At 42.1% G+C, this 13360-nt stretch overlaps 1 protein-coding gene across 2 annotated transcripts in view; it reads left to right on the top strand.

Moving 5' to 3' along the window:
• TMEM87A (transmembrane protein 87A) overlaps window positions 1-13360 on the top strand; it is a 260059-nt gene that overhangs the window by 103109 nt on the left and 143590 nt on the right. For both annotated transcript variants that reach the window (XM_044271690.1, XM_044271691.1), the window contains exon 10: window positions 11061-11160. In XM_044271690.1, the coding sequence (XP_044127625.1) occupies window positions 11061-11160 (100 nt within the window). The remainder of the gene's footprint in view (window positions 1-11060; window positions 11161-13360) is intronic.

Consider the following 13360-nt stretch of genomic DNA (forward strand, 5'->3'; position numbering starts at 1 on the left):
TTTCCTTGGTGACGGCTGCTGGCTTCGGTCCTAATGGAGTCGCTTACCGTGACGCGGTTGACCTCTTGGGCATGCGCGGTTTGACAGTGAGGACGCGGATCTTGGCGCCGCTGCACAGGTGCTTCGGTGTGAGTTGTTTTTAACTTTTATTGTTATGATTGCACTTTATCTGATACACAGGTGATTTCAAATACATGGATGAGTTGTGAACCAACAATTTAATCACAGTAAAGATTGATAACAAAGCTGTATACACTGTGAATGTATTATGATATATGAATCAGCATGTAATTGTATTAGTCAGATTCACTTTATTATGCACGAAGCACTTTATTATGTTTTGTATACTTTTTATGAATTAATCATGCTTTATATTGATTAATTGCCACTCTAAATTTCCTGCTATGGATTGTGGGTATATATACCCTTGTATGACACTGTGTGATATGCTTGAGAAAGACTGCATCGAGACGGTTGAAACGTTGCAGAGGGAATAAAGATCCACCTTTTTTCACTTTACCTGGAGTGCTGCCTTATCCTTTTGATGCTTATATATATATATTTTCCCCTCCCCCACGACAGCACCATAGAGAGAGGGATCCACCCCCAGGGAGCAGGAAACCTACAGAAATAAAAGGGTGGAGCCTCTCCTCCTATTCAGTGGTTTCCTGTCCCTGGAGTGGGAGACCTACAGTTTTTTCTTTCAGGTCTCACCAGCGGCCTTTGTTTTGTCCTAGGAGTTTCCTAGAGGGCCGTTGGTTGCTGCCGGGGTCCATCGCGCCGCTGGGCGGGCTGACGGGACCCTAGGGTATGGAGGTGCTCCGGGGCCCTCCGTATCTTGCGGCAGCCAGGTGGGTAACTCTCAGGGAGAGCTCTGCCCCATGAGGTACGCCAGCAAGCGGTCAGGTGGTCCTGGACAAGCGAGGTTCTGCCACCCGGACTCGGAGTAGGAGCGCCTCCGGACACGTGGGGTCACTTCCGGTTCGCGCAAAGGGTATGACGCACTTCCGGTCTGCCCTCCAGCGCAATGGAACGCATGTGGAACGCATGCACAACTTCCGGTTTAGACCGGATGTGACGCGCTTCTAAGGCGTCAGGAGATGCGAACCTTTGGTATTTAAGGGAGGCAGGCCAGACCAACTGTGAGCTATACAGTGGTCTGCGCCTGTCGATATTGCATGTAGGAGCCTCCTGGCGATGGTTACAGGGTAACAGGTACTATGGGCCAAATGGGTACTTATACCCCCTCTTCTTTTTTTCTCACTCACTAAGTGTATAGACTCCATACCTTCTACCATTCGGTTTTTTCATGGAGGGAGAAGGAAGACAGGAGATTGCTGAGGCTGAAGTGAAACCCGTCTCGGTAGTTCTTTGATCTTCAGGGGGTAAGTGGCTCAGTCTATGGTTGTTTTTGTTAAAGTTATGCCTTGTGCTCTCTCCTTTCCAGCCCCCAAAGAAAAAGCTGGCAAAGAGAAAAAACAAGGAATGTGTGCTGTGCAGAACCTCTCTATCCTCCTCTTATGAGAAGAAATTATGCCAAAAATGCATAGACAAGACCATTTCGGACGAGTCCCCATCCTTCTTGGAAGATATTAGATCACTCATTAAGACGGAGGTTAAAAATACCCTTAAGTCAGACAAGAAGGAAAAAGCAGTTAAGGATAAGAATACAAGATCTGGCCTGCCTCGGGACTTCTCCCTAGACGACAGGGATACTTCAAAGGTCGTTTTCCCATAATAAAAGAAGTTTCAGACCTTATCAAGAAAAATGTTTTGATTCCCGTTCCTCCAGAAGAACAATTCAAAGGGTTCTTCTCCCACCTGTTTCTGGTTCCAAAACCAGACGGTACCCACAGGACGATCATCAATCTCAGGGATTTGAACAAATTTCTGGTGTTCAAAAAATTCAAGATGGAAACAATGAGGAATACGATACAGCTTCTTTTTCCTCATTGTTTCATGGCGGTGTTGGATTTAAAAGACGCCTACTTCCACATACCAATGCACCAGCGATTTAAAAAATTCCTGAGAGTGGCGATTCAGATGGATGGTCAGATCCGGCAATTTCAGTTCCAGGCTCTGCCCTTTGGACTGACTATGGCCCCAAGAACATTTACAAAAGTAGTAGCGGAAATGATGTCGTTCATAAGAATCAAAGACATCTTGATAGTTCCATATCTGGACGATTTTCTGATTATAGCGGGTTCCAGGCTGGATTGCCAAAGGAATGTCCAGACTGTCATTCATACCTTTCAAGAACTGGGTTGGATAGTGAATTACAAGAAGTCCAAATTAGAACCAGTCAGGATTAGCGGTTCCTTGGCCTGATTTTAAACTCAGAGACTCTGAAAGTGTATCTCCCAGAAGAAAAAATTCTAAAAATCTGGAATCAAGTAAAATCCCTCTCTTCCACATCCCTGACTCCCCGAAAGGCCATGTCAGTCCTAGGATCCCTTACCTCCTGCATTCCGGCGGTAGAGTGGGCACAACTTCATTCACGTCAGCTACAGTCGGAGATTCTGGCAGCTTTCAAAAAACACAAGGGGATGTTGAATGTCAGGATAAAGATTTCAGGCACAACCAGAAGAAGTCTATCTTGGTGGCTGGACAAGGACAATTTAGTTCAGGGGGTTCCATGGTCCTACCCAGATCCCGTGGTCTTGACCACGGATGCGAGCCCTTGGGGGTGGGGTGCCCACATTCGACAATACAATTTTCAGGGTCTTTGGTCCCCAGTCCAAAAATCATACTCTTCCAACCGGAAAGAGTTGGTAGCTGTAAGACTAGCCGTGAAAGCAGCCCTGCCCTTACTAGGCACAGGCCATGTGAGAATTCTTTCGGACAATCAGACAACTGTGGCATACGTGAACCATCAAGGGGGGACAAGGTCAGCGTCCCTACGATGGGAAGCAGAAAAATTATTGACACTACTAGAGAAACAAGTCAAACACGTATCGGCCCTCCACATAAAAGGGAAGGAGAATATTCAAGCAGATTTTCTCAGCAGGCATCCATTAAAACAAGGGGAATGGTCCCTGAACTCCTCAGTATTTTCCAGGATCAGTGCGTCATGGGGCATGCCAGTCATAGATCTCTTCAGTACAAGCCAGAACAAGAAGGTGGAGGTCTTTTGTTCCTTAAATCCAACAGAATCCCCATATGGGGTGGATGCTTTTCTACTGAAGTGGGATTTTCCCCTGGCATATGCTTTTCCCCCCTTCCAGTTGATTCCAGCAGTCCTGAAAAAGATCAAAGAAGACAAAGCAAGGGTCATCCTTATTGCCCCCTTTTGGCCCAAGAGGGCATGATTCACCCGGCTCCGGATGATGTCAGTCTCAGAACCATGGATTCTGCCGGTCCTACCAGATCTGTTGTCCCAGGGTCCAGTTTTTCATCAGGCAGTCAATGGTCTCCATCTGACTGCATGGAATTTGAACGGAGCCTATTAATTAAAAAAGGTTTCTCACAGGAGCTTATTACGACCCTGCTTAAAAGTAGAAAACCTGTCACCATTTCCATCTATGCCAGAACTTGGAAGAAATTTATGGAATTTAGTAAACTGAGCCCAGGGCATTTACCCTTGTCTGTCCCTGTTTCTCAAGTTCTTGAATTCTTACAGAAAGGCCTTTCCCTAGGTCTTGCTAAGAGTACCCTTAAGGTACAGGTCTCTGCCCTGTCGGTTCTATTCGAGCAGAACTTTGCCTCCAATCCATGGATCATTAGATTCTTCAAAGCAGTGGATAGGATGACGCCAGTTTCATCCCCTAGAGTTCCCCCGTGGGATCTTAATGTTGTGCTTAACTCCTTAACTAAAGTACCCTTTGAGCCTATAGATTCTGTAAGCGTAAAGCTTCTTACCTTCAAGCTTGTTTTGCTAGTGGCCCTCACTACGGCTAGAAGGATAAGCGAGTTACAAGCCATTTCCATTAACCCCCCTTTCACTACAATTCTAGAGGATAGAGTTATCATATTGCCTGATCCAGCCTTTTTACCCAAGGTGTCGTCTAAATTTCATAGGTCTCAGGAGATTATTCTTCCCTCATTCTGTGACCATCCCAGAAACTCGGGACAATTGACATTTCATACTCTAGATGTGCGGAGATGCCTAATTCAGTATCTCAAAATTACAAAGTCATGGAGAAAGTCTTCTGCTTTATTCATCCTCTTTTCAGGACCGAATAAAGGGAAGAAGGCTACCAAAAGTACCCTGTCTAGGTGGCTTAGACTGGGCATTATACAGTCTTACCTGGAGGAGGGCCTGTCTCCTCCAGTCTCGGTGAAGGCTCACTCTACTCGCTCTGTTTCCACTTCTTGGGCAGAAAGGTCTGGGGCCTCTATTGAGCAAATTTGTAAGGCGGCCACGTGGTCTTCCCCGTCTACTTTTTTCCATCACTACCATTTGGATCTGCACTCTTCTTCTGATCTTTCTTTCGGTAGAAAGGTTTTGCAAGCGGTGGTCCCTCCCTAGGAAGGGTTCTTTCTCTGTAATTCTCTCTATGGTGCTGTTGTGGGGGAGGGGAAAAATGATGATTACACTTACCGGTAATCGGATTTTCCAGACCCCACGACAGCACCCTTCCTAATTCCCTCCCTTGGTGGTGGTTTAAAAAAAAAAATTATTTTCAAGATTTGTATGGTTTATGTGAATATATGCTGTTCAGCTCAGACTAATTAATGGTGTAGGAGTCCCTCTCTTGCTCTGTAATCCACTGAATAGGAGGAGAGGCTCCACCCTTTTATTTCTGTAGGTTTCCTGTCCCTGGGGGTGGATCCCTCTCTCTATGGTGCTGTCGTGGGGTCTGGAAAATCCGATTACCGGTAAGTGTAATCATCATTTTTATGTTTATTTATTCATCTACTTATACTTATTTTTATCTTATCATTATTTTAATTTTTAGTCTATTCTTGTCCCTTATTTTGTGTATACATGTATATTATATGTATGTCCCCATGCATTATATATACATGTGTATACATATATACTTTTAATAATTTCTTTGTAGTTTTGTTTGTTCTGCATACTACTGACATTTTAATATGCCCCTCGCTCCTTTAGGGCATTAAAAGTAAACTACCACGGGTTCTTGCTGACCCGCACTGTGCGTCACAGACTGGAAACCCTGGCTCCTGTCTTTTTTGGAACGCATCAGGTGCGCTCCACGGAGCGGAAGTCAGGGGCATTTCCGGTCCAATATTCTGAAGTTGTTAGATATACCGTAGTTCTTTTCTACAAAGGGCTACCCTGAAAATATATATATTTCTAGTTCGTTAGGCTTACTCTACTATGCTATACACTATATATTTAACAAATTGGTGTTATGTTACCTTTATCTGTAACTATGATGTGGAACGCATATGCGTTCCAAATACCGGAAATGTGGTCACACCACTTCCGGTCTTTTCGAAAAATGCGCCCTTTTCAGAGTTATCAAGGTATAAATTCTTTTACTCCATTGTCATTTGGTTATGTAATGCCCCTGAAGAAGGGGAATTGTTGTCCCCGAAATGCGTCGAGCCTCATATGTATATTAAAGGTGATTGATCAGAAGCACTGGATTCTTGCTGCCTTCCATCACTGCAACTCTACATGCGATCCTGGCCGGGGGGGTTCAAGTCACAGGTGTTTTATGCTTATCCTGATGACTACCCCCCAGTGAAGTGAGTGTTACCTGTGTGAAATTGCCCTGAGGGGCTCTTCACATTTTTTTATTGCAAACTGCACCATTTATACTATTATTATTATTTTATATGGTTTTAGTCGGGCCTTTTTCTATAGCTGTGTGTATTCAGGGTATTCTATCCGGAGTACTTACTATCTGTACTTCATGCTACTGCTTTTAGATACATTGTGTATCATATAGTCGCCATCCCTGCGAGTGCTGTTTTCTATTTCATCTCCAACGGTACTTTGAAACAGGGTTTGGTGCTCTTATTCCTTACTTTGTCCTTGGGGTCTATATTGCAAGTGATTGACCCTGTTCAACACTGTTGATAAATCACCTTGGACACTTATATATCATTCTGTTAAGTGTTTGTAATCACAAAAACTTTGTGGAGCTGCCTCCCCCTCCATTCTTCTTTCTTTTTTGTACTATCCTAACCACCTCTGTCGGCGCCCAGATTTTTTTCATTCCTTTGGGATACATCGTGATCCCTATGGGTCTGAATTAACTTCCGCTTTTTTTCTCTGTTCTATTTTCAATAGTTCCCAGAGAACCCCTTTAACCTACACCAAGGATTAGTAAATTATCTTCCCTTCGTTTTTTTTATTTTTTATTAATACCGAGATGTGGAACTAAACATATGTTGGGAACATATTTCTACTGGGACCGGACAACAGGCAAATCCCATTGATGCATCGGACACCATGCGACTCCCAGTCAGACCTACAATAACTAAGTTGCATCCTGGAGTTCCTATTGCTTATTGTGGTCGGGGGTATTCCCAGTCTGAGGACGTCTGACTGCTCAGACTTACTAGCTGTGGGGGCAGCGTAGCTGTCACGGACCTTGCAGTCATTGACTCCTTGTCTGGGGATACTGCAGTTCCTCCTTGAGATCCAGGCATCCCTGCCAACTCCCTAAATAAATAATTCAGATGCTATTTTCTTTGCTTAGAGGAAGGAGCAGGAATCTATACACACTTACAAGAATGCTCTGTAGCGAACATTAAGCAAGAATTTACTGTTCGCTTTAGTAAAAAATATATTTGTACCATGTAAGCCAGTAAATAGAAGGGGAAAAAAAGCAATTTCGGAGCGGTTAGTACCTTTTTAATGACTAACTGAAAATATAATGACACAATTGCAAGCTTTCAAGGCTACTTGGGCCTCTTCTTCGGGTGTCTTTTTAAGACCGTATCTGATGATTCACATATTTATACAACAAAATATATGGAAATAATAAGATAGATGAGACAAGTGAAAAACTGTTGTAGCAGTAAATTGTTGTAGTACTTATACATAAGGACCATTCTATTGGCCAGTCTATGAATGCGATGAACCCAAGAGGTTTGTGGGGCACATTCTTAAGAGATGTAGAAGAACATAAGTCCATGAGATGCATTAATTCTCGATCTGAATGTGTCAAACTGTGCATAATCTCCCCTGTAGTGAATATCAAGTGAATGTAGCAAGTACTTGTAACTATACCGCACTGCACTTCTGAGATGATGCGTAGTGTCACATGGAAGCAGTGCTGACATGGATGATGCATAGTGTCACATGGAAGCAGTGCTCACATGGAGCGCCACCTCCTCTTCAAAAGAGTGGTGGGGGGGAGGAGTGCAAAGTATTGGACCCTGACAATCAGATATATAGATATATAATTTTTTTAATTTATTTTTTTACTGATGCCCTATCCTCTGGGTAGGTCATTAGTATCTGATCGGTGGGGTCCGACACCCGGGACCACTGCTGATCAGCTGTTTGAGAAGGCAGTGCTATAGAGCTATAGTGATTTCTCGTCCAAATACTGTGAAGGAGATCGTTGCATATAAATGCAAGCAGCCGACTGTCGGTAAGGAACACTTTCTTCCCGACAACTCTCTTCCAGAGGCATTTAATTTTCAGATCAAATAAGTGTGACAATACCTGGCACAGATATTTCAGACATGCCTCTTTGTTCAGGCTATCAGATAACCATGGACAAGGTCTTACATAAACATTTCAGAAACGTCTTCAGTTCAAGCACAGGTCATGATAGTTTTGTCAGCACAATGAAGTCCAAATAACCAGACACTCCATCTTCACACTTTTCGTGTGCCTAATTTATGACGAGGTGCTTACCTCATCATAAATTAGGTGCGTCCTCCAACATTCAGTGCGCCTAAACTGAAATCTATTACAGCTTAGAGCTGCCATACATTTCTGGCTTCACTTGCTCTAGAAAACCAGTGGAAATTAAGTCGGGGCAGCTGGCCACACCATCTTCCCACCCTTGCCATGCCGCTTTAAGGAAAGCGGTGAGGGCGGCATAAAAAGTGAGTGATTTGGCAGATTTTGAAAAGTAGAAGTTAAAAAGTCGGAAAGACATAGTTTGTGACTTTTTAACAGCACTTTTCAGGCACAAGTGAGATGATAAATCTCCCCCTATATGTTCCTTCCCTGCAGTTGCTTATTTGTCAGTGGAGGTGACTTCTGCGTTTAAATGTAGCGTTCTCCGCCACAGTATGGGGAGGCGTGATCGCTAATTCCATCATTCATCCACATATAGACTTGTTTGCCGGCAGCAGATCATGCGGTCTAAACAGCACTCTGCTGCTGGCAAACAACAATTTAGGTGTCCGCACAAACAAGCATATTACCTGATGAACGAGCGTTTCACTTGTTAGGCTACTTTTACACTTGCGTTTTTGCATGGTCCAGCAGGGATCCGCAAAACCACTTCCATTACTGATGATACAACCATCAGCATTAGTTATGAACGGATCCGGTTGTATTATCTTTACCATACAGTCAGGTCCATAAATATTGGGACATCAACACAATTCTAACATTTTTGGCTCTATACACCACCACAATGGATTTGAAATGAAACTAACAAGACGTTCTTTACCTGCAGACTGTCAGCTTTAATTTGAGGGTATTTACATCCAAATCAGGTGAAATGTGTAGGAATTGCAACAGTATACATATGTGCCTCCCACTTGTTAAGGGACTAAAAGTAATGGGAGAATTGACTTCTCAGCTGTTCCATGGCCAGGTGTGTGTTATTCCCTCATTATCCCAATTACAATGAGCAGATAAAAGGTCTAGAGTTCATTTCAAGTCTGCTTTTTGCATTTGGAATCTGTTACGGTCAACTCTCAAGATGAGATCCAAAGAGCTGTCACTATCTGGGAAGCAAGCCATCATTAGGCTGAAAAAACACAACAAACCCATCGGAGAGATAGCAAAAACATTAGGTGTGGCCAAAACAACTGTTTGGAACATTCTTCAAAAGAAGGAACGCACCGGTGAGCTCAGCAACACCAAAAGACCCGGAAGACCACGGAAAAAAAAGACCAGGAACACTCTCCCGGAGGTAGGTGTATGTGTGTCAAAGTCAACAATCAAGAGAAGACTTCACCAGAGTGAATACAGATGTTCACCACAAGATGTAAACCATTGGTGAGCCTCAAAAACAGGAAGGCCAGATTAGAGTTTGCCAAACAACATCTAAAAAAGCCTTCACAGTTCTGGAACAACATCCTATGAACAGATGAGACCAAGATCAACTTGAACCAGAGTGATGGGAAGAGAAGAGTATGGAGAAGGAAAGGAACTGCTCATGATCCTAAGCATACCACCTCATCCGTGAAGCATGGTCATGGTGTGGCCATGTATGGCTGCCAATGGAACTGGTTCTCTTGTATTTATTGATGATGTGACTGCTGACAAAAGCACCAGGATGAATTCTGAAGTGTTTCCGGCAATATTATCTGCTCATATTCAGGCAAATGCTTCAGAATTCATTGGATGGCGCTTCACAGTGCAGATGGACAATGACCCAAAGCATACTGCAAAAGCAATCAAAGAGTTTTTTAAGGGAAAGAAGTGGAATGTTATGCAATGGCCAAGTCAATCCCCTGACCTGAATCCGATTGAGCATGCATTTCACTTTCTGAAGACAAAACTGAAGGGAAAATGCCCCAAGAACAAGCAGGAACTGAAGACAGTTGCAGTAGAGGCCTGGCAGAGCATCACCAGGGATGAAACCCAGCATCTGGTGATGTCTATGCATTGCAGACTTAAGGCTGTAATTGACTGCAAAGGATTTGCAACCAAGTATTAAAAAGTGAAAGTTTGATTTACGATTATTATTCTGTCCCATTACTTTTGGTTCCTTAATAAGTGGGAGGCACATATGCAAACTGCTGTAATTCCTACACCGTTCACCTGATTTGGATGTAAATACCCTCAAATTAAAGCCGACAATCAAATCCATTGTGGTGGTGTATAGAGCCAAAAATGTTAGAATTGTGTCGATGTCCCAATATTTATGGACCTGACTGTAGCAATGATGGATCCGTCATGAACACCATTGAAAGTCAATGCGGGACAGATCCGTTTTCTATTGTGTCACCGCATTCCCTGGCAGAAAGAAAAACGCAGTTGCTGCGGTTTGTTCTCCAGTATGGGAACGCAACCAAACGGAACGGAATGCATTTTGGAGCGTTCTGTTCAGTTACGTTTTGTCCTTATTGACAATGAATGGGGGAAAAACTGAAGCGTTTTTCTCAGGTATTGAGATCATAAGACTGATCTCAATGCTGGAAAATGTAAACGCAAGTGTGAAAGTAGCCTTAATCGGGTAATCGCCAGATAATCGCTAACAAAAGTTCCTATGAACGCTCGTTAGCAATTATCTAGCAGAGAATCGGTCCGTGTAAAGTGAGCCTTTACTGAAATTTAATAAATAAAAAATGTATCAGAAATTGTGTGCATGAACTGTAGAAGTGTTTATACTGATGTAGATGTGAAACACAAACAATACGTTGAACAATGGATCTAGGAATGTTATTGATATTAATGATACAAGTCGTAACTGATAGAATTTGGCCAGAGTATTTTTAATTAGAAGTGAAAGTAAATTAGATTTATACGATATTATTATGAAGGTAACGTAATTAGTAATAGTGGGTTTGTGATTGGATTTTTTAATATTTTTTTTGCCCTACGGAAAACTGCTGTGCTCCCTGGCCCCCAGTCACAGCAGCTCAGAGTACATTCCTCTGTCTGTTTTTGCAGCCCATCACTGCTGCATGTATGGTTATCTCACTTACTGGGGTACTGTAACCCCTCAGTTTTGCTTAGGCTACATCAATTTATGCGGTAGGCATTCCAGTATTCAGTTCCAGTAGAGGGGAAAAAAATGCTGGAATTGTTGTATCTTGCTTAGTGGGACACCGCCTGGGTCTGTTGGGTTTTCAGAATGAGTGCTGGCATTCTGCTGGACAGAAAACTGCTGCATGCTACAGCATCTTACTTATGAGTCAAATGTAGAATCTTCCCTGCTAAGGTAAATCATTTTAACCATTAAGGTATTTTTTTCTTTTTTTTTTTTTCTTGTATTTGATAGTGCAAGGAGCAGTAATCTTGGGAGAACTTTTCTCAGCAGTGAAGAGATCTTTGGCGCGGATACTTGTCATTATCGTCAGCCTGGGCTATGGCATTGTGAAGTGAGTGGTTATACTCTTGTCATGTAGAAAGAATAAGTTTCTTTCTTATTTGGGGCATCAACAGATGTATACAATTTTGTTTGCCTTTTTGCTATACCTCATAAGTCTTCATTTTCTGATTCGTATATAAAGCTCATAAATTGTGTAAAACTTAACAAAATAATTTAAAATAGACATACCTGTGTCAATTATCTACCCTGTCGGGTGACCTCTGTAAAAAAAAAAAAAAACTATATCAGAAATGACATTTTATGGTCACCTTGATCCCCCCTCCCCCCAAAATAAATAAAATAAGAGGAAGAAGAAGAATCATATCAAACAGTCAGAAAATCATGGTTGCTAGGTGACGATCGGGTTGGGGACCCAATCTTGATTATTTTCCCTTATAACACGGTTATAAGAGAAAATAATAGCATTCTTAATACAGAATGTTAAGTAAATTGGAGATGAAGGGGTTAAAAAAGAATAAAAAAATAATTTAACTCACCTCATCCACTTGTTCGCACAGCCCAGCTTGTCTGCTTTCTTCTTATTTGAGGACCTGGGAGGAAAAGGACCTTTGGTGACGTCACTGTGCTCATCACGTGGTCCATCATCATGGTGATTGACCATGTGACAGACCATGTGATGAGCGCAGTGACGTCACAAAAAGGTTATTTTCCTCCCAGGTCCTCAAATAAGAAGAAAGAAGACAAGCTGGGCTGCGCGAACAAGTGGATGAGGTGAGTTTCATTATTTTTTGTTATTTTTGAACCCCTCCATCCCTAATTTACTTAGCATTCTGTATTAAGAATGCTATTATTTTCCCTTATAACCATGTTAAAATCTACACAACACCTAACCCAAACCCGAACTCTGTGAAGAAGTTCGGGTTTGGGTACCAAACATGCCGATTTTTCTCACGCCCGTGCAAAATGCATTAAAACGCTTTGCACTCACGCGGAAAAATCTTGCATTTTCCTGCAACACACCCGCATTTTTTCCGGCCCTCACACGCGACCACAGTTATACAGCATTTGGAAACACTTGGCTGTGAAAATGAAAAGTTTCATTTCTTCCAATAAAATGTTGCTTTAGCCCCAAATTTTTCATTTTCAAAAGGGGTAACAGGAGAAAAAGCCCCCCACTCCTGATTATGGCAACACCCCATATGTGGGGGTAAACTGCTGTGGGAGCACATGACAGGACTCATGAGAGAAAGGAAGGAACTCTATATGGCTTTTGCAGCACACATTTTGATGGATTAGTTTACAGGTGCCATTGGTTTTTATTTTTTGAGTGATTGTCTTATGTGGGGGGTTCATTTTTTGTGGGATGAGGTGACGTTTTCATTGGTACCATTTTGGGGTATCTATGACTTTGTGATCACTTGATATTATGCATTTTGTAAGGCAAGTTGACAAAAAAATGACTTCTGGCATAGTTTTTATTTATTTTAGAGTATATAATGTGATATTTTTATAGAGCAGGTTGTTACGGATGCGGAAATACCCAATGTGTCTGTTTTTTTATTTTTGTTATGTTGTACACAGTAAAAGCATTTTTTGAAAAGAAAAAGATCTTGTTTTAGTGTTTGCCTTTTTTTTTTTTTCTTTTTTTTTTTAGCTTATATCTCATATAGGGTCTAGTTTTTGGCGGGATTAGATGACTGTTTGATTGGTACCATTTTGGGGTAAGGTAAGGTTTTGGCACTTTTTTATTTATTTTTACGACGTTCATCTGACTGTGTAGATCATATGATATTTTTATATGGCTGGTCGTATCGATTGTTTTACATTGTGAACTAGCAAACAATACAAGCTAATACTGTATGTGCTCATTCTTTTTCGTGCTGTTTGGCAGTGAACACACATACACAAAGGGAACAGTATCTGGAAATACTTTCAGCCTATTACAGGCTCCTGCAGACGATCAATTTTTAATTTACAACCCAGTAGCATCAGGGCAAAGGTGTCAATGAACATTGAGGGTTTTTGTTGTTTCCACAGTAACAAAAGGGAGATTTTTTTTTTAGGTGTATGTGGCATGAGCTGGCTAGAGATTGAATATTTTATATGTAAATTATGTCTTTGGCACACAGAGAGGTGTGCACCATTCTTTTGAAGCACCAGGCATGATCAAGCCAGGCATGTTGTCTAACTTTTTTTTATTCTTGAGCCTGTTCCATGGGTTACACTATTAGCACACGTGCAGTAGATCT

This window comes from Bufo gargarizans, chromosome 11 (assembly GCF_014858855.1).
Source record: "Bufo gargarizans isolate SCDJY-AF-19 chromosome 11, ASM1485885v1, whole genome shotgun sequence".
Taxonomy (NCBI): Eukaryota; Metazoa; Chordata; class Amphibia; order Anura; family Bufonidae; genus Bufo; species Bufo gargarizans.